Source organism: Pongo abelii, chromosome 10 (genome assembly GCF_028885655.2).
Source record: "Pongo abelii isolate AG06213 chromosome 10, NHGRI_mPonAbe1-v2.0_pri, whole genome shotgun sequence".
Classification (NCBI taxonomy): domain Eukaryota; kingdom Metazoa; phylum Chordata; class Mammalia; order Primates; family Hominidae; genus Pongo; species Pongo abelii.
Window position 1 is genome coordinate 11,090,494 of NC_071995.2, and position 20,562 is coordinate 11,111,055.

General features: G+C 38.9%; 1 protein-coding gene across 2 annotated transcripts in view; it reads right to left on the reverse strand.

The window, feature by feature from the left end:
* Positions 1–1,703: 1,703 nt before the first annotated feature.
* Positions 1,704–20,562, reverse strand: part of STYK1 (serine/threonine/tyrosine kinase 1) — a 55,609-nt gene continuing 36,750 nt past the window's right edge. Inside the window, exons 1-10 of one of the 2 annotated variants that reach the window (XM_063712026.1) lie at positions 20,038–20,163; positions 17,526–18,482; positions 16,946–17,080; positions 13,746–14,009; positions 12,271–12,452; positions 10,455–10,538; positions 7,379–7,587; positions 5,397–5,437; positions 4,648–4,744; positions 1,704–3,132 (exon numbers count right to left, since the gene is read on the reverse strand). In XM_063712026.1, coding sequence (XP_063568096.1) covers positions 2,928–3,132; positions 4,648–4,744; positions 5,397–5,437; positions 7,379–7,587; positions 10,455–10,538; positions 12,271–12,452; positions 13,746–14,009; positions 16,946–17,080; positions 17,526–17,577 — 1,269 coding nt within the window. In that variant the 5' untranslated portion in view covers positions 17,578–18,482; positions 20,038–20,163 and the 3' untranslated portion in view covers positions 1,704–2,927. Of the gene's footprint in view, positions 3,133–4,647; positions 4,745–5,396; positions 5,438–7,378; positions 7,588–10,454; positions 10,539–12,270; positions 12,453–13,745; positions 14,010–16,945; positions 17,081–17,525; positions 18,483–20,037; positions 20,164–20,562 lie in introns of those variants that run through there. The other variant, XM_002822917.5, reaches the window with a different exon arrangement.

Consider the following 20,562-nt stretch of genomic DNA (forward strand, 5'->3'; position numbering starts at 1 on the left):
TTGCATAATCTCTAACTCTTTTGCCCAAAACGGGTAAACACAGTATGCTAAATTAAGGGTAACAGGATGTCTTCCAGTCTTCCACTGCATTTGCTACTTGTTTATTTATTTCAATGAGAGTGTTAAAGCAAAATTTTAAAAAAATTATTGCAACAAAGTTAAGATTAAGAAATCTTAATTAACTTACTTTTTTGTTTTAAAATGCTAAAAAAAAACCCACTACTATTATTTGATTTTAATAACAGAATACCTAAATCTGGCATAAAAAACACAGTGTGCTCCATGAGCATAATTTAAGAACTACTGGTTCAGACTATTCTATTTTAAATGACGTTGCCAAGTTTCCCTTAGACACTGTATCTAGGTGGGTGTTTGCTTTGTTCCTAAGTGTTGGAATTTTTTTTTAACAATAAAGCATAGATTGGAAAAACAAGACTGGAAGAGAAGGCAATCAAAACAATACAACAAAATCTATCTAGAGTCAACCCGATTAAATCATAAATATTTTGATTCTTTTTTTCATTCATTAGCTTGGAAACACCTAGTTTGGCTGAAAGGTCAAAGATGCCAGAAATATCATCCTCCTTCTGGAAGAAGCCTGGCCAAGTGAGAGAAAGAACCAGTTTTCTTAGAGTAAAAATTACTGTATCCAGTTTTCCAGGCCAGAAAAACAAATAAAATTGGGGGTAAAAAATGTAAATATCAATTGTCTGCTTCTTTCCCTCCTACTAAAACAAATATGACAGTATAACAAAGCAACCTTCCATTTCACTGTGTTCCACTTTCCCTTAGCTCACCGCGCTGCAACCCATATGCTTTCTTGCAGTTCCTTGCCTCAGAATTTTCACACACACATCTCCTCCTCCTGGGAGACTCTTCTCATTCAGCCTGGGTTACTCACCAATCCCTAAGGTCTCAGTTTATAGCCCATTTCTGTTCAGGGAAGTGTTCCTTTTAAACTCCCTTCTACTACCCTATGCTTTTTCTTCATAGCACTTAACACTTTGCACTTAACAGATACCCACACAAATAAATGTATAATGTGTCTCACCTTCTAGACTGTAATCAAAAGCTCCCTATTTCTTTTATCCTACACCTAGCCAAGTGTCTGGCACAGCAAGCCTTAACACTCAATATTTTTAAATGATCAGATAAATAAGTAAATATTTGTAATTTTGACTTAAATGAACAGCTGAGGGGCAACAATGGGATTCCATAGGAATTTGTAATTTTGTGTGAAGCCACTCTTCTGCCCTTCTCCCTACTGCAACTTGCTACCCATTTAAATCCTGACTAGTCATTGTGGTATTCTCACAGTGGCAAGAATCATTATTCCTTTAGCTGACTCATTATGATTCCATCAGGATTCCAACTTCTACAACATTTTTAGCTGCCAGTCATCTTTCTTATGGCAGCCTTAGATATCCCTTCCAGGGTACCCAAAGTGTTTTTTAAAAGTGCAGAACACCATGTTCAACAGAATTGCCCTCACGATGATGTTTTCAATATTTTGTAATAGTAGGAGTCCACTATCACCATCCAAAAGCGTACAAAAATGATGACTTCATCATTGCACATGTATAATTTCACTACTTGTGCCGTATCATCATCTTTAGGCACGTCCTGCCTTGCAGTGTTACCGACTGAGTTTCTCTTCTTGGCCACAGTAGATTTTAAATGAAAAATATATGAAAGGTCCTGGGTTAAGAAGGGCAAAAGAAAAGGAGAAACACATTTATTGAGCACATACGTGCCAGATAGTGTACAAATACATACTCAAAACGTATCAATCCTCAGAACAACCTTGTGAAATAGGTATTATCCCCATTTACACATAAAGAATCCCTTTTCTGACATTGTACGTTATCTCTTGAATTTTTCTATTGACATTAACTTTCATTTATTTACTTTTATCCTCCCTATGATATTTTTAGCAGTTATAAACCAGAAAAGCATATTTCCATTTAATAAATATTAATTTAATAAAATAAGTTTCACAGTATATCAACAGATGATTGAAAATTAGAAGCTGCTATCCTTCCATATCAGATTACATTCTTTTCTAGCCCTTGTTAAAGACTGAGCTACTAAGCCTTCTTGCTTGGTTTCTACATTTCCTATTTATCGTGCGCACACACACACACACACACACACACAGCATTCTTATCACTGTTCTAACATTGACTCTCTAGGCTTAGTCTCCTTAGTCTAATCGGAACTAGGAAGCTAGCTTAATGAACAATACATGTTGAATGTTCTTAATCATGAAATGACTCCTCCACCTTCTAATTAAACGTAGTAACAAACAGAATTTACCTGTCTCAGAATCAGATAAAAGGGGACCATCTTTCTTTTATCTATACTTAAGGTGAAACTCAGAGGTTTTTCCGTTATAGTTCTCCTCCAACCCTACATGTAGGGCTCAGGACTGAAGAACTTTGTGTCCTGCCACCTTTTCTTGAAGGAGGTGTTGGTCCACATCTGTAATCCTGAGCAAGAAGAACCTTAAATTTTCTTTCCCTTCAACTCTTTTATTGGATTTCTATTCCTTCATTTCATTCCAAATTTTCATCTAGATAAAAATGTGGTTCCAGAGGAAAGTAGCCTAGGACAGGAGGGATGAGCTTATTTATGCCATGCCCCAACAAATACTGCAGAGTTCTAAAACCTCCTTTGCACATGTCCACTTCTACCCAGGATTTCTAGGACTGGGACAGCAGAAGTGAGACTGACAGTATGTCTTAGCTCAGGATGTATAGAGTCTCATCCGGGATCATTTCAGATTTCCTGAGAAATGTGTAAAGGAAGATCAAGAATCCATGTCCCATTTCTTCCTTTGTGTCCCTTGGAAAGACCATTCTCTGTTCTTAGAGGAATTGATTCCAAGAACATATAATCATGCATGAATGTTTCTTGCCCGGGACTCTTCAAAGCATGCTATAGTTGTAGAAGAGGCTCTCCACTCTGATGCCGGCCACAGCTGCATACAGTTCAGGTAACACCAACTCTGGTACTTGTAACACAGCCTCATCATCTGCCGTTTTAATGGCAGCTTCCAGGCGCAAGCGCAGCTCTCTAGGTGAGGGGCGGCCAGCCTCACGCCAGCGCCAGCAGGACTTCATAATACTGTACCTGAGAGGGAAACAAGAGAAACTGACTTCCTTGACAAGGCAAATGTATGGGGAGCATGTCTCCTCTCCTCACAAACTTTAACAAACAACTCTGCAATTCTTTAATTGTCTTCTGTTTGCCCTGTTACTCATATTCTTCCCAGAGAGTGATATTCCTTCTCAACCTTTTTATACCAAGTCTCTTAATAGCACTTTCTCAACAAGTGCTCTTGTATAATAGGAATGACTTAATATTTTCCAAACTAGGGTATGACAGGACAGTTTTATCACTAGACATTGTTTGCTGTAACATTGTAAGCAATGTGCAGTAAAGTAACAGGGCTGAGTAGAAATGAACACGTCATTTTTACTCTGATATGAGAGGGAGCTTTTAATCATATATACTGCTGCATACTTTAGATTGATTTTCATGTTTCAGATATCTCCTCATCAAAATGTTATGTTCTTTAATACTTGTGCCTAGAAACTGCTGCTAGAACTGCAGATGACAAGGCTGTGTTACAAGTAGCAGAGGTTGTGGTAACAGGTCAGGTATTTTGTCAGGTGTCTCTCCCGGTATTAAGACCAGCCTTTAACACATAGAAATGTTTGTCATCAATTTCTTTCTATTGTACCCAGCTCCATCACTATATTCTGTGCGTGTGTGTGTATGTGTATACTCATATATAATTAAGATATTTAAATTTAATCTGCTTGATTCAGTAATTGTTTATCATAAGGAAAACCAAGTGCTGTAAATTTACCCATTCAATGACGAAAAACTTACAAAATAGCAACAATTCTAATAAAAACATTAATATATTCTCTGCTGCCTTCTTATACACAAATTAACCTTTTCTTACATTCTATAGCAGTTCCTTTTTGAACTTCATTGGTAAGAACAGTCTATGTAATTTTTTATTTTTCCATTTCCTGCCTCTAGGTTGGTTCACTAACTGTCCCTATCTGCTGACAACATTGGATCCTCCTTCTGCCTTTCTAATTTCTTCTTATCTCCCCTTCCTCTGGTTGGCTTCTATCACACCGAGAGTTGGAAAAACAGGGAGACAATCATTTAAAAGTTAAATACTAAATAAGAACTGGTATACTCTGAATGAGTAACTCTAGTGCAATGGGTTTTATGACAGCTGTCTGAACTGTGGCTGACAGAAGACTGACATTTAGACTAAACACAACTATACTTGCATTGGGTTTAGTTTACTTGTTACCTATTTTAGAAGCTTCCCATGGAACTAAACTATAATAAAATTAGATTCCTAATATAGTTCTCAGTGTGTGGTGGGGTATGTGTGTGTATGTGTGTGAGTATGTGTGCGTGTGTGTGTATGTATATGTATATAATATATATGCATATATATGAGATAGGTATATTTTACTGCATGGGTTTGGTTAAAAGCTGTACATGGGTACATACACACAGGTGAGGATCATCTGAGCACTTTGAAAAGGGCACGATTGATAGAGGGCTAAACAACATTTGGAATGAAAGAAGAGCAGGCCTTTAAAAACCACTTACATGGTATGAGTGCAGCTACTGGGTCTCTTCATGATTTTCCTTCTTTGGAGATGCTCTAGGATGCTGGTAGGAGGGACTTCAGGATACGGTGGTGCTCCTGTCATTATGAAAATAATGAGAACTTTAGAGTCCTCTAAAATATGAACTGTAACTAACACTATTCTTCATCCACTTGGGTTGGTTGCTTGCAAAAGATATAGCCATAGGAAAAATACTACATACAATTCAGTTGCTCCCTGGTGATCAAATATGGATATAATTTAGTGAATTGGGGGGAAAGGTGTTTTGGAGAAAAAAACTTGATAAGTTAGGAGAATCTTGAATCGCTAAGAAAGTGATCAAATAAGACAAGGTAAGACATAAGACCTGTCCTCTACTCTCCATACATGGGAAAGTGTGCAGTTTCTCAATCAAATGAATTAATAAGTCTGGAGTAAACATTTTTATGTTTATGTAAGACCACTCTGGGAATTATCCTTGGGATTTGAAAACATCCCTTGGATTTGGTAATATTTTGGGGAAAATAAAGACGAAGAGAGCAAAAGAAAAGTAAAAAAGGACAGGGAAGAAGGAAGTGGGGCAAGGAGAAAATAATCACTTTATATGACTATCACGGGAATCATATCAGTCCATTTCAAGCTTCAGCACTGTACTGAAACCCTCTCAGAAAGCATACCTCATCCACCCCTTAAATAAACATGCTTGCATATTTGCATACAGGTACACACTATTTTGGGGCTCATCCTTACCTAGAGTCACCATCTCATAGAGCAGGATCCCAAAAGACCAGCTGTAAAAGAAACAAAGCAATCTATTTAATTTCTATTTCTGTTTTTCTAAAGAGCTCATTTAAGTGTCAGAAGCCTTTAGTAAGAGCCCCATAAAAAAGGCAATGAAGGAGAATCAAGGATGAGTGAAAAACAAAATGACGGCCATTAGAAAGCATTTCTGGTCAATTTCCATAGGTTCGAATCTCTTTTAGGATTGAAGCTATATCTCTATTTACTCTCCTGTATTTTAAATTAATAGATGTTTATTATTTGCAAATGTGTGTGCATGTAATCACACAAACACATTTACCTCAATCATAAAAGCACATTTACCTAAAAATATTCGCTCTGTGTCTCTTTCTTCCTTTCCATCCCTCTATGCTGAAATTCTTGCCTTTATTGTTAGCGCAAATCCAACCAAGTTTTATCATTTAGTCACTATTTTCTCAGTAGATTTAATTGCCCAAACCAAGGAAAACTATTAACAGGGCAAGCTTTATATACAGTTGAAATAGGTATTTCCTAAGCAATATGACTTGAGAGGTGTATAGTTCACTATTCTGTAATATCATTATTGAATGATTAATATTTTACAGTTAAGTTTATTACCCCCAGATGTCTATTGAAAAGCAGATGTCAGTGAAGCAACAATGGAAATCTCATAACTGACTCATCATATTAACTGATATTCTAAATTTCCTCTGCTGCTCATGGCATTCATGGCTAGCAGGATATTCTACATTACATCTATGCACTTCTCCAAGCAATTGAGTTATATGGCTACCAAAAGTCAATTGTGATTCTTTATGATCCTGTTAATGCCAATTTTACATGTCATTGCAATTATCTGTAGTTATATAATCAATTAGATATTCTATATACTGATTAAATGCAAAAAAGTATCATCTTCCTTCAAACTAAGTTGAATGTTTTGAAAATTATTTATAAAAATAAACTGCTGGAAAAGGAAAGTGTTGTCAAGTTGTCTGAGAGAGACAACTGTAGAAAATTGGGAAAAGTAACACCAAAAGTCTGCAGTCAAACAATTTCACAATTATTTTCAGGTTTCTCATGCTACCTAAAATCATTCTGAACTGGAACTCAAAAATAAATCATTTTTATTTACACTAAAAGATACTATTTACACTAAAAGAACAATGTATAACTTCATTTGGGAAACTCATCCTTATAAAAAGAAGCCTTGCCCCTCCTTGAAAAAAACAGATAATGTACATTTATAAGTTTTATGTTAAAATAAGTTATTGAAGGTATGTATATTTCTTTTTATTTTAACAATGTATGGGTTAACTGGCCTTTTGGTTATTCCTTTAGATAAAAGAGACTTTACTAGATTAAGTCCTCAGATATTGATGTGAATAATCTTTTCACTTTTTTTTTTTTTTCTAGTTAAGGCTGCTAATCTAATACAGAAGAAATACTTGAGGCTGGGCATGGTTGCTCATGCCTGTAACCCCAGCACTTTGGGAGGCCAAGGTGAGAGGATCACTTGAGCCCAGAAGTCTAGACCAGCCTAGGCAACATGGTGAACTTTGTCTCTAAAAAAAAAAAGTAAAAGGTAAAAAGTAAAAAGTAAAAGGGTGGTGCATGCCTGTAGTCCTAGCTTCTAGGGAGGCTGAGGTGGGAGGATCGCTTGAGGCTGGGAGGTGGAGGCTGCAGTGAGCTGTGGTCATGCCACTTCACTTCAGCCTGGGCAACAGAGTGAGATCCTGTCTTAGAAAAGAAAAGAAGAAAAGAAAAGAAAAAGTTGAAAAAGTACCAAAAAGGATTGCAGACAGATGACAAACATGAACTCTGTTACGTAACATTTCTGCTTGAGAGTATGTCTGATTTCTAAATAGAGATTATGTTTGTAGACAGAATTGGCAATAGATCAAATCATATTCAGGGACAACACCCAAGTCATGAAGAAAGTAAACTCAGAGTCCAGGAATAAACCGTACACATCTGCTCTGATGCTAGCAGGTCTCAGGAGAAGCCGTTCTGGGGCAAGCCACTTGAGAGGTATGGTTTGAGTAGAGGAGATGGCCCCTCGGGTGTAAACTTCATAAGCCAGGCCCAATCCACAGAGCTTAGCAGTGAGATCACTTTGGATCAGGATATTCCTGGCTGCCACATCCCCATGGAACAAATGCTTATCCTGCAGGAATTCCTGTCAAGATAAAATCAAATATGATCAGCTGTCTGAGATCACAGCTTGGGTCACACACAAGGAGAGGCAGTCCTAGGAATCTTCAAAAACACAAGGACATTTTCTACTCTGAACAAGTCTCACTAATAATGATATGTCACTTCCAAAGCATGCTAATGAATTGCACATTTCTGCATTGTGTTTAGGATTACCAGATTGAGCAAATAATTCAAATGACATTAATACTGGATTTTGAAAATATAATCACCGCTGTGTCAAACACTGACCCCTGCTTGATTTTCCTTTCCCGTGAGAAAGGACCCAGCTAGACACTGGAAAAGGGAGTAGATTCCAAGTTTCTTTCTTTCTTTTTTTTTGTTTGCTTTTGGTTTGTTTGTTTGAGACAGAGTCTCGCTCTGTCGCCCAGGCTGGAGTGCAGTGGCAGGATCTCAGCTCACTGCAAGCTCTGCCTCCTGGGTTCACGCCATTCTCCTGCCTCAGCTTCCCAAGTAGCTGGGACTATAGGCGCCCACCACCACGCCTGGCTAATTTTTTGTATTTTTAGTAGAGACAGGGTTTCACCGTGTTAGCTAGGATGGTCTTGATCTCCTGACCTCGTGATCTGCCCTCCTCGGCCTCCCAAAGTGCTGGGATTACGGGTCTGATTCCAAGTTTCTAGCCTGATTCCAAGTTTCTAGCAGTAGTCCTGATTCCAAGTTTCTAGCAGTAGTCCTCACCCAGCCTGATTCCAAGTTTCTAGAAGTAGTCCTCAAAACAGTGCAATACATACCAAAATTGAGTATCATAATGAAAAATTTATATACATATCTCACTTTTTCCCCTAAGATAACTGCATGAGTTGAATTCAGAAATTTTCTTTTAGATAAATCTAAATGATTACAAAAGGCCACAGAGTTATTAAGCGGTAGTGACCAGAACCATGTATTAATTCATAGGATGTACTATATAAACTCTACTAAAAATTTTCAAGTCAGTCTGCATATTGGAATTGCCTGAGAGCTTTCTAAACATAAGATTTTCACCCCAGATTTACTAAACCAAAATGTAGGAAGAAAGACCTGGTAACCTACGTTTTTAAGAAGTATCAAATGCTAGTACAGCCAACAGAGCATCGGAGAGCCATGGCACCCTATGATAATTGATTTTTGGAGTCATTTCCAATGGCATCAAACTATTCAAGGCATAAGAAGAAAGTTGCAAAACTATACATGACTGAAGACCTAGAGATTGAGGGCTGTGATTACTAAACAAGGATGGTATAGAAAATTAAAAGGTAAAGGTGGTAATTTCCAATCACTGATGACAAAGGAAACTAGCAGTTTGCTGTGCCTGGTGAAGCTTTAAAATAAGAAATTATACTGCCATGATAAGAATTAAAGAATGTAACTGACTTTGAGCTTGTTAAAAGTAAGAAAAAAATAGTATGATATTGCCTTGTAACAGGTAGCATAAGGTCCTGATGAATGCACCAATTTGACCAATTCATCCCTGTACGGCACCTCTGCAATTGTGGTTCTGAATACAGGGTAGGCTGTACCCTGACAGTCTTTATCAAGGGAACATATCAACGAGACCATCCAAACTCCATAGACAATATTCACCTATATGATGTATACTCTCTCTTGTCCCATGGGAGCTTCAGCCATAACTATTACTCTTTACCCACCTTAATCCTTTTTTTCTAACCTTTTCCTGATTCCACTTAGATTCCTATATTTCACACCTCAAAGTAGCAAGATATATCAAATACTTAAAACAGTAGCTTCACAGAGCCCTGATTTTCCATAGCAAATGTTAATTTTAAACACAACTATTTAAATAATTTCATAGAAATAGACATATAAACTTCCTGGGTAATTCTGCTAAAGGTAAATTTTTTATCTTAAACCCTGAGTTCTTTCTCTTATCTTGCTATTTAAGTTGTTTTAGGCAGGACACGGTGGCTCATGCCTGTAATTCCAGCACTTTGGGAGGCCGAGGCGGGTGGATCATGAGATCAGGAGATCGAGACCATCCTAGCTAACACAGTGAAACCCTGTCTCTACTAAAAATACAAAAAAATTAGCCGGGTGTGGTGGCGGGTGCCTGTGGTCCCAGCTACTCGGGAGGCTAAGGCAGGAGAATGGCGTGAACCCGGGAGGCGGAGCTTCCAGTGAGCCGAGATCTTGCCACTGCACTCCAGCCTGGGCAACTGAGCAAGACTCCATCTCAAAAAATAAATAAATAAATAAACAAATATTTAAGTTGTTTTAAAATAAAGGAATTATCCAACTGTTGCTCTTCTCATTCATCCTTTCCACTCGTTCCTTAATCATTTTATAATTATATGTGTACTTCCTGTCACATTCAGTATCAAAGCAAGTCTCCAACCAAACATGTTCTGAACTAGTTTTCTTGTTTTTCAGGTATAAAATTGCATACTTCCTTCTGGTTCTGTTGCCTTTCACCCATTCAGTTTCTCTTTCCATATCTTCTCCCTACTTGCTTCCCTATCTGTCTCTTTTAATTCTATTATTAGTACATATGGGGATGTAAAAGTATCAAGTAAGTGGGCGTATACCTCTTGGCCCTGGCTGTTGACTTTTGAAACTGAAAAATCTTTCAAATCCTTCCTGTTCCTTGTATAAACTCTAAGTTGACTACTTTCTTCCTGAAATTACCAATAGTGTGGTAAATTATCTAGATAAATCCCTAAAGAAGGGACTAAAAACAATTTATCCATGCTTGAGTTTCTGCCCCCTAACTTCTATCTAAATTTCTTTAAAATGTATACACCACTTGAGAATATTAATATGAGAAATACGGCATCAAAAACAAGGCTAACAAGGAAATGTCACACCATCGGTTGTCATGTTGCCTCATCTTACCAGCGCCAAAAGGACCTGCTTTCCAATGTGATATACTTGTTTTTCTGTGAGATCATAGAGAATACCATCCATAGTCATCACATCCTAAAGAGATAGGGAAAAAAAGCCATTATATCAAAATAGCACTCACAGATTTGGAAAAGAAATAAAGTTGGGCAGAGATACTCTGAAATGCAGTTATCAAAGCTAAGAAAAATATAAGGACTTGTGTTCAAAGTGAGGCGGATGTGGGAGATTTTCAGATAGGCAGAGAAATAAAATGATCCATTGGACTGCAAAGACAATGACAGACATAGATGAATAGCAGGTAAGGCATGTATAAATAAGACTATCCACTGAATAAAGCAGCAATTTTTCTGGGGCTCTGTGTGTGTGCTTGTGTGTGTATGCACATGTGAGCACATATGTGTTCATGATTAATTTAGCACATGAACTGAATGCATCTTTATTGAATGCCTGAAATGTCCCTTATTCCATATTAGGAACTTGGAATACAAGCATGAGTAAAATAGCATGGCTGCTGCCTTCTGGAGCTTACTGTGTGACAGGCACATGTGAATCAGAATAAAATAATCATACATAAATAAATGGTTACATATCTGTAAGTGCCATAAAGGAAATGTACAAAGTGCTAAGAGAGCATATGATGATGGGCAGAAGAGAGTTGATTGAGTTGCAGGGACAGGGAAATTGATGAGATCTGAAGGATGAGTGGACATTAACTATGAAAAGAAGAGAAGAGAGAAGTTTGGTGGAACAAGAAAAACATACAAAGATAATCTGAAATAGAGACGCGTGGTATTTTTTAAAAATGGAAAGAAGCTAGTGCAGTTAGAGGACAAAACAAGTTTTAGATGAGTGACCTCTTTAAAAAGTTTAAAATGCCTAAATACTTGCAATTGTCCTATTGACAATACAGGATGGAAGACAATAACAGGGCCCCTTTCTCATACACATTCAGTTGTACAATAATCAGCATAAGAAGGAGGTTCAAAGAATATTAAACTTGCTCACTAGCAAGTGAGAAACTAGGGAAACAGGTAGCACTTCTGAAAGAGGAATATAGAACAAGGGAAATTTTACGGAAAAGGACATCCATTTGAGGCTAAAAATTTCTGAACGTTTTAATTTTAAAAAACATGAGTTTGAGCTACAAAAGCTTTACAAGCTAAATTTCTCCCTGAGTTTGCCCACCATATTATGGTGATGTTACAGAATGGAAAACACACTTAATAACTGCAACAAAATTATAATCATTACCAAAAATACTCTTGTCATTACATAATTATCTTTATAACAGCTACCATTTTGAGTGCTTACTCTACCAACCACGGCTATGTTTTCACATACATAATTTCTTGTATTTTTTATAATAATTATTACTCCCATTTTACAGATTCAGAAAACTCAGGATCAGAAAGGTGACTTGCTCAAAGTCACATAACTAGTAGGAGGTGAAGCCTAAAGTCCATGCTCTAAACTTGTACTGTCCACTCTGTGCTCATTGGCCACATGTGGCTATTTAAACTTATATTACTTAAAATTAAATAAAATTTAAAATTTAGTTTCTCCATCACATCAGCCACACTTCAAGTGTCTAGCAGCCATCTGTGATTAGTGGCTTATCATATTGGATGGAGCAGTTATAGAACGTTTCTATAATTACAAAAAGTTCTATTATATGGTCATACTCCATTATTCTGTCGTGCTATTATAATGTTTCTGCATTTTGTCATTTGTCACTCTAACTGACATGTGAAAAGCTAATCAACAAAGTCAAGCCTTAACCTCCTAATACCTCTGCCCTACTGCTCACCCGCCGACAGGTCCAGAGAAAGCTGAGCAGGTCCCCGTGGGCCACATCCTCCAACACCATATAGAGTGGCAGCTTTTCAGTGCAGCAGCCTTCCAGCTGCACCAGGTTCTTGTGTTTCCCCAGGTGTTGATGGAATTGGATTCGCCCTAAGAAATCTTGTACCTCATGGAGTCCAGCTGGTTCTGTAGAGGACAAAAGAGCCAGGCAGTGAGCAGTCAGTGCATCCTTGATGAGTGGGAGGCAGGGAGCAGGAGGCAACTCAAGACGGTAATTCTCAAGGACCCATATGGGAGTGAATGCAGGCAAAAATAAACACAAAGGGGACCGATTAGAAGAAGATGATGCTTAATGTCACTGATCTTTTATCAAAGGTAACACAGAATCATAATTATTAGAACTGGATAGGCTTTCATCTGCCTAAATAGAGAGATAGTCTGTTTGCATGAAAAAGTTATCACTGTCTAGTCCTTTGGATTAATATCCTTGCTTGTCTTATCCTTGTTCTATGTATCCACCATTACTGGACCATATCATGAAGAGGAGAGAGAGACAGAAAGAAATATAATGTAAGCTTGGCGTGATGGCTCACACCTGTAATCCCAGAACTTTGAGAGGTTGAGGCTGGTGGATCACCTGAGGTCAGGAGTTCGAGACTGGCCTGGCCAATATGGTGAAACCCCATTTCTACTAATAATACAAAAATTAGCTGGCCATGGTGGCACACGGCTGTAATCCCAGCTTCTTGGGAGGCTTAGGCAGGAGAATCACTTAAACCTGGGAGGCAGAGGTTGCAGGGAGCCCAGATGGCACCATTGCACTCCAGCCTGGTGACAAGAGCAACACTCTGTCTCAAAAAAAAAAAAAGAAATACAATATCAGGAAAGGGTATCAAAGAATAAAGTAAAATGAGGAAACAACCTCAGAATCCTAGTCCAAGTAACACCCATTGTGAAAAAATCTGTTTTAACAGCCTCAATAGGCAAAGAAGAGCTAGGGAACCTAGGATGCAAAGATGTTTTAACATATGCAAATCAATTCTGTGACATACCACATTAACAGAATAACGAATAAACATCATATGATCATTTCAATCAATGTGGAAAAGGCATTTGATAAAATCCAATATCCTTTCATGATAAAAACACGACACAAACTAAGTACAGAAGGAATGTACCTCAACACCATAAAGACTGTGAAAACCCACAGCTAACATCTTACTCATCATAACATTACACTTATTTGTGGCAGTCATTTTAGTTATTATTTGGAGATTGGGTAAGGACTCACAAATAAACAATTTGTGTAATTAAAAAATAAGACACCAAGAAAAACATTTCTGTCTCAAGTTTCCACTCTATTTCCTTCTTCTGTACACAGCTGTGATCACAACTATCTGTTAGTTAACGCCTCAATGTTCGCAAAGCCTGTTAATATTTACTGTTAGGGGAAGGGGAGTCGAACACTTCTTGTTTTACCTTTTAAAGCCTTGAGAATAACACTCTTGGGCTTAGAAGGGTCCCCAGTGTTCATATTGGCTCGAAAGATGGGCCCACAGCTACCATTGCAAATCTGCTCCAGAACTTCAGAGAGTTGCTCCCGCGGCACCTGCAGCTTAGCCAGGGCAGGTGTGGTAGCTCCCAGAAAGTTTTCCACGGATGTCTCCTTAAGTGACAAAGCCATATTTCCTCCATGTCCTGCTTCCCAGCTTAGGTCCCTAGGTGGAGGGACAGGGGCAATGTCTAGAACAGAGAGATGATGTCAACCAGTTTTTCCCTGCCCTGGGGATTCCCGGAAAGCAGACCCAGAAACAAATTGGCAAGGAGGTTCCTTCAGCAGTTTTCTCTTTGGCCAATGTGGAGTTGTCTTCTGATGCTTCTCTATAAACCAGCATCAATGCCAAGTTTGTAGAACCTTTATAATAATCCCCATTACTTCTTAGGACAACTCAAGAAGAACCCCAGGAAAGCGGTCATGACACTTCCTTTCTGCCTTCCTTCCTCTGGGTTGCAATTGAGTACTTCCCATGAGTGTGGTATGGAGACAATTAGGGAAGTTCCTGAATAGGTATCCAAACCACAGATGCCTAAAGGTGGAGGTAACTGCCAGTGAGAACTGTCATTTAAATCAGACCAATGGCTTTCAAAGTTGAAGGAAAGGTATGGAAATTAAACAGCTTTAAGCTATGGTTATTCTTCCTCCTTCGAGTTACCCCAAAAGTCAAGGTATTTCATATTTCCTTAAGTCTTGGTCAAGAAAGTCTTCTGGTACTTTCTTCTTCCCTTGGCCAGCAAAAAAGAGAGGTTCATCCTTCTTATTAAATCTACATTTATTCAACAAATATCACCTATTACATGCCAGGTACTGTTCTAAGTGTTGGGAACAGGAAAAGTCCAGATTCACCTGAAGATTACTTTCTACTGGTAGGGGAGAGGAAGCAGGTAATAATATATCAAGCAATTAATGTTGTGGAGGAAAATAAAAGATGCAGGAAAAGCTGAGTGTGGTGCCATGAGCCTGTAATCCCAGCTATTGGGGAGGCCAAGGCAGGAGGATCTCCTGAGTCCAGGAATTAGCATTCAGCCTGAGCAACATAGCGAGACTCCATCTCTTTAAAAAAAAAAAAAAAAAAAAAAAAGGCGGTGGGGAGAAGAAGCATCAGGGAATCAGTCACCTGTGTTATATACGAAGGTCAAGAAAGGCCTTTCTGATGAGATAACATTTGAGAAAGGCCTGGAAGCAACTAGGGAGCAAACCATGCTGGTGTGTCAGGGAGAGTATTGTAGGCAAAGGAAGCAAAAATTGCAAAAGCATTAAGCAGGGAGCATACCTGGAATAGTTGAGAAATAGTAAGGAAGCCAGTGTAGCTGGAGCCAAGTGGGATCATTGGAGAGTAGTAGGAGATAAGGTGAGGGAGGCCCCGATCATGTAAGGCCATGGAAAGAATTTTGTCATTTTTCATTCTGAGCAAGGTGAGAGGCTACTGCACGTGTGTGTGGAAGAGAGATTTCAAGCAGATAACTAACAGGACTGACTGTATTAAAAGACTCATTCTGGCCTTTCTATAAAGGAGTAGGGGCAGAAGCAGGGAATGTTAAGAGTGTGTTGCAGTGATCGGTGAGATGTGAGAGTAACTTGGGTTTATTTTGAAAATAGGGTAACAGTGTTTGCTTATGGATTAGATACAGACTGTGAGAGAAAGAAGGGAGTTAAGGATATCTTCAAGGTTTGAGACTGAAAACACAGAAGACAGGACTTGCCATTTACTAAGATAGGCAAGACTGTTTGGGGAGGACATTTGTGAGAGAATTTCAGGACCTTTGTTTTGGTCATATTACATATGAGATTTGTATTCTATTGAAACTGTGCAGTAGGTGGTTTAATATGAGAATCGAGTTCAAGGGACTATCATTGGAATAGAAAATATATTTGAATCCATAAGACTAAAAATTTTAGCATTTAGGAAGTGGCTTTAGTTTTTTTAAGTATTTCAAGAAAGAGTTCAAAATTGTTTCAAATGCTTTTGACAGATCAAGTAAGACGAAGACTGGCTGGGAGTGGTGGCTCATGTCTGTAATCCCAGCACTTTGGGAGGCCGAGGCAGGCGGATCACGAGGTCAGGAGATCAAGACCATCCTGGCTAACACAGTGAAACCCCATCTCTCCTAAAAATACAAAAAAAAAAAAAAATTAGCCGGGCATGGTGGCGGGCACCTGTAGTCCCAGCTACTCGGGAGGCTGAGGCAGGAGAATGGCATGAACCCGGGAGGCGGAGCTTGCAGTGAGCCGAGATCATGCCACTGCACTCCAGCCTGGGTGACAGAGCAAGACTACGTCTCAAAAAAATAAAAAAATAAAAAAAAAATAAGACGAAGACTAAGAATTGATTGTTGGACTTGTCAACGCAGCTGTCATTGATGACCTTGGAAAGGCTTGTTTTGGCAAAGTGGTAGAGATAAAAACCTTATTTTAGTGGGTTCAAAAGAGAATGTGATGAGTAGAAGTAGTAGGAGTGAGTTTAGACAACTTGTTTGAGAAGTTTTCTATAAAAGTGAAGTATAAGACAATTGGGATAAAATTTAAAGAAAAACTAAGGATTAGCCACTATAGAGTTTCATATCATTATGAGAGTTTTCTTTTTCCTTCTTTTTACCCTAAGTTTAATCTATGAACTGATTCCCTTTTATTATATGTTCAATGGAACTCCAGAACAGACTGTTATCATCACTTAGCACTTCAAAGACTATTATAATATGAAGGCCCCTCCTTTCCATCATATATCCTGGAGGCAAAGATTAGGAATGGAATGTATCATAGGGTGATATGTCATCCTCCTAGGATGTTAATTAAGCCTTGGACTTGACCCCCTTAGGTCTTTCTCCTAGGTCCTTAGGCACTCATATAGTCAAAGTTTCGATAGTCCAATAGGAATAGAAACAGGTTGTATGAGGTTTCTCTTGCGCACTCTTTTTTCAGTCAGTAAGCACATGTTGAATTCCAACTCGGGACTTCCTAGAAAAGAGATCATCCCCCTCTCAACTCCATGGGAGGGAACCCATGCCTCTCTCATTGCAGGTACCTAGACTTCTAGACATGGGCTCATTGAAACTTAGGCCATACTTTTTCCTAATCTCCATCTTCTTTAAGCCCCTGCCCAGCCCCAAAGTTTGAGCTTTACCTCGAGGTCCAGGACGCTGCTGTTGAGTTCTTTGTTCTCTGATAAAAAGCCACAGGATGACCCCAAGAAGGATGAGGAAAATAGTAACCAACAAAGTTGGGACGATAATCACTTCATACTGCTTCTCCTGGATGACTGGGTAGGTGATCACACAGGAAGAGAAGAGAATGAAGAAGAAGCCTAACCTGGTGTTCATGCAATTTCCCCTACCCGCCAGCTCTCAGCTCATCATACATGAAAAGGTCATCTCTTCTACCATCTCCTCTACTTCCATTCAACAGAAACACTGCTGGGAGCAACTCTCTAATCAGAAACCCCAGTGACTCTGTTTCTTAGCCCATCAAATGTGCATGACGTTGCTTCTGGCAGTTTCTTACCAAGATTGAAGATGCAGCGTCTGGATCACTGATTAGCACTTACCCTCTCCCCAAAAAGACAATGGCCTTTAGTCCCCATCCTTTTATCACCACTGTCTTCATTTCTACTGGAAATCAAATCATCCTCCTTCTAGAATCTATCCAGACCTTAGCCTTCATAATTCTAAAATCAGAGGATAGACATCTGTGGAATCTGTACTTACCACACAACTTATCGCTGAGACTGCATTCCAGGAGCATCCGTGTCATGCCCATTGCCACAGGGCTGTCCCCTTCCCTGCTAGGCCCACAGAGAATGCACACAGCACAGCTATGAGTAATTCCTAAGGATTGAGTGGTTTTTGAAAAAAATAAAATAAAATGAATGAAAAAAAATAAATGAAGTACACACAGAATTTTAAACCGCCTCTACAGATCACTAGTTAAGTAAATGGCTACCTCTCTGAGTCATCGTTTATCTCTATCTACCTAGCTGATATTCAGGTTGGAAGAACCCTCCCAACCTTTTCTTCCTCTCAGCATTTCTCTTTTCTCTATTATACAGCAAAGACAGCTCTGATCTGCTCTTGTCCTTTCATTCAACTGTTAACTGAAATTATTTTAAAGTCTCCCCTCCCACCTGAGACTTCTGCTCCCATGATCAAGTACAGATTCACAACATCCATCTGAACTGGGATCCATGGGTTATGTGGGCATGATCTACCTCCCCTACAGTATTAAGCATGTCTAATATATTGTTTTTAGCTGTGCATCACATTTTTTAAGCAAAACATTTTTTGAAGTTGGGATCTTGCTCTGTCGTCCAGGCTTGAGTGCAGTGGTGTGATCACGGCTCATTTAATTCTCAAACTCTTGGGCTCAATTAATCCTCCTGCCTCAGCCCCCTGAGTCTCTGGAATTACAGGCATGAGCTACCATGTCTAGCTCTAAAGAAAACATTTAATTGCATTTTTACACACAGTTAATTCAGATAACGAATAAAAAATTGACAGATGTCAAAGGATATGAGTTACACATTTGCTTCATTTCTCTGAAATATCCACACTCTCACAAGCAATGAACAGACAGCAGTTGTCAATAAAAACTATTTAATTCCTCATCCCTCAGAGCTTCAAGGTGCTTCCTCTGCTCATATCAGATATAGACACGGACACTCATTGCTGCAAGGATATAAAGGAAGTATCAGTACCAAGCCACCTTCTCTTTCTCTTTTAAATAAAAAGAAAATACATTCATATGATTCAAAAAATAGAAATGTAAAATTGTATAGCATAAAAATCTTTCTCCCGCCCCATTCTTCTCCATTTATCTAGTTCTTAACTCTCCTCCAGTCTCCTCCAAGTAGACTCTAATTATTAGTTTCTTGTTTGTCTGGCAAGGGATTCTTTATGTGTATCACTGTTAAGTCTATATAATACAATCAGTACATATTTCAAATAACACCCCCAGAAACTTGGTTCTTTCTTTCCAAAGAGAACTCATGTTTACCACTGTCCCATACCTCTCCTAAATTTATATTTTGCCTTTGCTTGACAAGACACTCCCATGGTTCTATAGTCAACAAAGCCTACTTCTTTAATTCTGATTAACTTGAAAGAAAATATGGTGATTTTCTGCTAAATAAGTCTAAATATGTGATCCAGTTTTGTAGTGACTTGATAAAAACATAAAACAAAAATCAGAAGTATAGCTTATATAATATGCTACTATGTTGTACAGGTGTTACATTAGCCATATTATGCTGTCCTCTATTATTACATTATGCATTGTTTTTATTACTGATACTAATAACCACAGTGTTACTTACTGAGGCAGAATCTCTCAGTGCCTGAAAGACCTATGTAAAGAAGCCTCCCAGATTCTGCCTTACCTGTTTTCCACTCTTCCTGGAGCACCATGAACTTGTATATGGGTTCAATAGTTAAACAATTCCCTTACAACTCAAGAGAAACAAAACTGTGTGGTTGGTTGACAGAAGCCCAGGTAAATAGCAAAGTAGCCAGCGGGTGGAAAATTGGCACAGAAGAGGGAAATTCTTATCCTTATTCTTATTCTTAGAATGGGATCTAAAAAGTCGATGAATAGTTAGATAGCAAAGTCCACTGTATCCAGTGTGTAAACCAAAAAGGCAAGGAGAAATGTGGCTGAGAAAGCTTCCGCAATTCATGAGGCCATATGGACGGACTAGCATTAGCGATGAAACTTTCAAAAAACAGATCTTAAGAGAGTGGCACAAAGGAGAAGTTCTGAAAAATAAAATGTTGGATCAGCAAGGTGAATTCAGGAAGGCTATTAGAAAAGTTATCACTGCTATTGTCATTCTTATTTTCCTTTCCTTTGCTTCCTTTTTAGTGGGTTATCAGAAGTAATTGTTTTCATTCAGGGAGCAGCCAGTTGAACCAGTTTGGCTTTCTGAGGAGGAGGTTCTCAGCACACTCTCTCTTACCACAGCACAGGTGGAAAAAAGGGTCAGTCAGCAGCTAGTTCAGACTCGTGAGCTCTGCCCAGAAAACAAACTACACACCCACTAATACATACTGAAGGGAGTCGTTTAAAGCCACGTGTACGTGTACCCCCACATGGGTACAGTGAACTGCTCATGGAGGGCCATCCATACTCAACTATAGGCACCTGGCCAAACACACAAATCCCTGATAACTCAAACTCATGCTTATACCCTTACACTAACTATCACACCTATTACAGAGCACTCACCTTTGGATGCAATATGGCCTGCTACTGCATTTCCTGAGCCAGGTTCTCACCATCACTTTTATTTGTACATAAGTAGTTTAAAGAGGCAAGGCTTACTGATATCTCACAGCCCAATGAAATTGGATGCTAGAGCAAGGAGATAAATGTATAGAATGATGAGGCCCACTCAATGAAATTGCTTTCCATATGTGTATACAATAAGCCCTTTCTAATGGTTACAGTTTAGGTAGAGGCATATGGAGTGTACCAGATGAGTCTAGGATTTTTTTTTTTTGAGATGGGGTCTCGCTCTGTCGCCCAGGCTGGAGTGCAGTGGCGTGATCTCCGCTCACTGCAAGCTCCGCCTCCCAGGTTCATGCCATTCTCCTGCCTCGGCTTCCCAAGTAGCTGGGACTACAGGCACCCACCACCATGCACGCCTGGCTAATTTTCTGTATTTTTAGTAGAGAGGAGGTTTCACTGTGTTAGCCAGGATGGTCTCGATCTCCTGACCTCGTGATCCATCTGCCTCGGCCTCCCAAAGTG